The sequence below is a fragment of the Ctenocephalides felis genome, unplaced genomic scaffold (genome assembly GCF_003426905.1).
Source record: "Ctenocephalides felis isolate EL2017-DRISC unplaced genomic scaffold, ASM342690v1 CF-g0.4_SCAFFOLD_01886, whole genome shotgun sequence".
In the NCBI taxonomy this organism is placed as follows: domain Eukaryota; kingdom Metazoa; phylum Arthropoda; class Insecta; order Siphonaptera; family Pulicidae; genus Ctenocephalides; species Ctenocephalides felis.
The window spans coordinates 58,571,415-58,575,324 of record NW_020538040.1 but is presented as its reverse complement, the minus strand read 5'-3'; the positions used below and the strand labels follow the sequence as shown (position 1 = coordinate 58,575,324).

The 3,910-nt window shown below is 30.7% G+C and overlaps 2 protein-coding genes across 2 annotated transcripts; one reads left to right on the top strand and one right to left on the bottom strand.

Annotated features, from left to right (window-relative positions):
• Positions 1–764: 764 nt before the first annotated feature.
• LOC113376884 (cytochrome c oxidase assembly protein COX15 homolog) lies at positions 765–2,626 on the top strand. The gene is made up of 2 exons (XM_026616975.1): positions 765–1,164; positions 1,606–2,626. Exons 1-2 carry the CDS (start codon positions 894–896, stop codon positions 2,595–2,597), a joined length of 1,263 nt encoding a protein of 420 aa, XP_026472760.1. The 5' UTR covers positions 765–893; the 3' UTR covers positions 2,598–2,626.
• On the bottom strand, positions 2,621–3,557 carry LOC113376886 (ubiquitin-related modifier 1). The gene is made up of 5 exons (XM_026616976.1): positions 3,315–3,557; positions 3,184–3,254; positions 3,026–3,107; positions 2,858–2,906; positions 2,621–2,787 (listed from the first exon to the last, which is right to left on the bottom strand). The coding sequence occupies exons 1-5, from the start codon at positions 3,359–3,361 to the stop codon at positions 2,719–2,721; spliced, it is 318 nt and encodes a 105-aa protein (XP_026472761.1). The 5' UTR covers positions 3,362–3,557; the 3' UTR covers positions 2,621–2,718.
• Between the last annotated feature and the right edge of the window lie 353 nt (positions 3,558–3,910).

The following is a 3,910-nucleotide window of genomic DNA, read 5'->3' as shown; positions in this document are numbered from 1 at the left end:
ATTACACAATAGATGAAATAAAACGTGTTAAACGTATTAATTTAATTTATACAATAACATATAGTATAAGCATGTTTGAAAGACATCAAATTTAAAATCGTATTAATAATTTTTTAGTGAAATTATTTGAATTATTAAAATCGGACGCTCCGTTCTCTTGAAAACTGAGTAACCGTTTGTGGCACTTTTTGCCCCGTATCTTCAAAACGGCTAGACCTGCCTACGCCAAAAATTAATCATCACGTCTCCTTATCAAAAGCAATCGAATGCTTTTTGAATAATTAAAATCGGTTGAACCATGTTCCCGAAATCGTCGACGAAAATTTGTATCCGCACATACACACATACACACACACACATACATCTATTTTTTCCAAGGTATGCCAAAATGTTCATAAACCTCTAAAACGTAAAGATATATAAAAATTTTCATTTTCGATTTTTTGCGATTACTATAACTTGTCCTACGGGAAGTTAATTATGACATATCAATTACTGAATACTACTTACTTGACTGTTAGCTCCTGCAATTGCGAATGAATTTTTTTTTTTTTGTGGAAAATTGTATAAACATAACTTATATATGAGAAAATGTGAAATGCCTTCAATAAACAAACTATGTTTTCAAAATACACTATTCCTTCAATTTACACAATTAATAACTTTATTCAAACTTCAACGTACGTTTTAAGCATTAAAGTTAAAATGTGTACCAATATACTGGACTACCATCTATGTTTTTATCGCGTGGTTCATATCAAGAATGCAAGATAAAACATAACCTTATATTCCGATTTAGAATGTCGCAAATATGATTTTCAATGTTCATAACAATTGAAACAATTTATTGAATAGATGACTGTATACCTAATTAATAATTAATATAAGTGAAAATGTTGCGTATTTCACGTGTATGTTGTTCAAACGTTGTCAATTTGTTTAAAGGTGCTTCTTTGAAAGCCGGCAATACCCTTGTAAACAGAAATGCATTTTCTGTGATCAACAGACAAGACAAAAAGTTTCAAATATCTTCTATTAAAAGCTTTTACAAAAAGTTTTCTTCTGATGTAACTACTTCGGCTAGTCAGAGCAATGCTTCATCCAAAGCTGTAGGGTATTGGCTCTTAGGCTGCGGAGGAATGGTTTTTGTTGCTGTAGTACTTGGTTTGTTTTAATATCTGCTCATTGGATGATATGTTAGAATGTATTGAGTTATTCACAATTTGTAAAATGATAATAAATTAATTGTAATCCCTGTGAGCAACTGTACATCTAATAATCTGAAACGTACATCTAACTTTTTCAAAACAAAATTTTGTAAGCTGTACTTCTTTTACACGCACCAATGTTAGCTATCTATTATATCTACAGCATTTTGCTATAAACCAGTGTAAACAAAAGTTTGAAATTATTTTACTTTTATTAACATAACTAAATTTACTATCCTATCAATCTAAATAGCCATTTATGAGCTTTAAATTACTTCAATTAATTATCCAATTCATAACTAGATGTAACTGTATTCTACAAAATGTGAATTTTCACAAAACTTCTCAAGCATATTGTTCTCGCCAATAATTAGACTAAATATAGTATAATTTTTAGGGGGAGTAACTCGTTTAACTGAGTCTGGTTTATCAATGGTGACTTGGAAATTATTAGGTGAAAAGAAGCCTACAACAGATGAAGAATGGCTTGCAGAATTCACAAAGTATCAGCAATACCCTGAATTTAAAATAAAAAATAAGGACATGACTCTCGAACAATTTAAAATGATTTATTGGATGGAATATGCCCATCGAATGTGGGGTCGAGCAATAGGTGCCTTCTTTGCAATTCCTGCTGCATACTTTTGGTCTAAAGGATTGCTTTCGAAAGGAATGAAAAAAAGAGTATTGATTTTTGGTACTCTCATAGGTCTTCAAGGTTTGATGGGATGGTATATGGTAAAATCTGGATTAGAAGACCGTTTTCATGGACAATCAGATGTTCCTAGAGTCTCACAGTATAGATTAGCATCACATTTGAGCTTGGCTTTCATTTTGTATACATTATTTATGTGGTCAGCATTGGACCATTTGCTTCCAGCACAGAAGTTTACACAATCCAGCATTACAAAGAGTGCTTTATTATTTAAAAGGCTTGTTCACACATCTAAGTTAATGGTATTTTTAACAGCTATCTCAGGAGCATTTGTTGCTGGTTTAGATGCTGGATTAGTTTATAATTCGTTCCCTAAAATGGCTGATAAATGGATTCCTGATGATGTACTAGCACTTCAACCAAAACTTGTTAATTTCACTGAAAATCCGGCAACTGTTCAGTTAGATCATAGGATATTAGGAACGACAACCTTAACATTATTGACTGGATTATGGTTATTTTCTAGAAAGGTACAAATACCTCGAAGGGCATATATAGCGGCTTCTGCAGTGGGAGCAATGGCTTGGGTACAAGTCTTATTAGGAATTACTACATTGTTAAATTATGTTCCTGTGCCACTTGCTGCTAGTCATCAGTCTGGATCTTTGATTCTACTGTCTTTTGCAATTTGGTTATCCCATGAAATGAAGCATATAAAAAGGATACGAGTATAGAACAGAAATAACATTGTGTAATTAGCTTTAATTTAAATATGTATTAAAATAATTTAATATAATAAGTATATTTATATCAAAAATAGATATGCCTTTGACTTTTGGATAATTATTAAATCTATCAACCTCCATGTAATGTTGATATGAATAATATATCATCATTTTCTTCAATCTTGTAATCTAATTCACCCTGTAATATTATATAGATCTATTATTATTTATCCTAATCATATCATATGACTTTTATGTGATTATATTACCAGAAGTTGCCAATCGGTTTCATTGATCAATACTAATATTCCTGGACGCCTATAATGAAAAAGTTGGCTTCAGAAATTGTTCATTGAAGCACATCAGTTTATTTTCAAATATTCGAGATAAAACTAGTTTCATATAACTTTTTACATGAAATTTATATTTATACATACACAGAATCCTCATGAAAGAATAGGTCTTGACGTTCACGTATTAAGTTTGACTTCATCCAAACTAGTAGATTCCGTATAGTCCCTGAAGAATAAGTGAATAATAAAATTCTTATAATATGGCAGCCTTAGCGAGTAAGATTTAATTCAAAAGCACTCACAATCATCTGAGTTACTTGGTAAAACCACTTCTTTTGATCTGACATTGTCAAAAAGTAATTCTGCTCCACCCCTGCATACAGAATAAAATAATAAAATATGTTAAATATATTATTTTATTATCATTACATACCCGAATTCTAGTTTGCATTTTAAGCCATTTTCACTTGTTGTTGACATAGTAAAAAATATTGAATAACTTGGAAGTAACGCACGTGTAGTAAACAAATCTTGGATATTAATTTTTTATTTTAGAGCAAGTAACATCCCAAAATATAGTATTTTTCAATTAAAGATAAATACTAGGACTTAAAATTAGACCCTTCACATAAATCCTTACTGTAAATAAAGAAATCTAAATTGCATGAATTTGTTCAAGCCGGTTGACGAAATTTGCATTTTTTTGACACATTGACAGCTGTTAGTTCTTGTTTCATTCGCCCGTGGCGCTAGTTGATGATTTGTATTTTTTAGCGCGGTTATTCAAAATGATACAGTTGAGTGTTAAGCATAGTTGTGTAAACAATAAATCGAGTAAACATGTATGTTCTTATTTAAATTCTCAATCATATCAAATATTTGGCTTTAGCATTCTATTCTCTTGTCCTTTTTTTCAGGATCCTAATCAATAGATTGCGTTAATTACTGGATAATATATTTGATAACAAACCTGACGTATGCAAGGATTGAATTGATTTTTTCATTTAAGTGAAATGAGTCACTAATTGC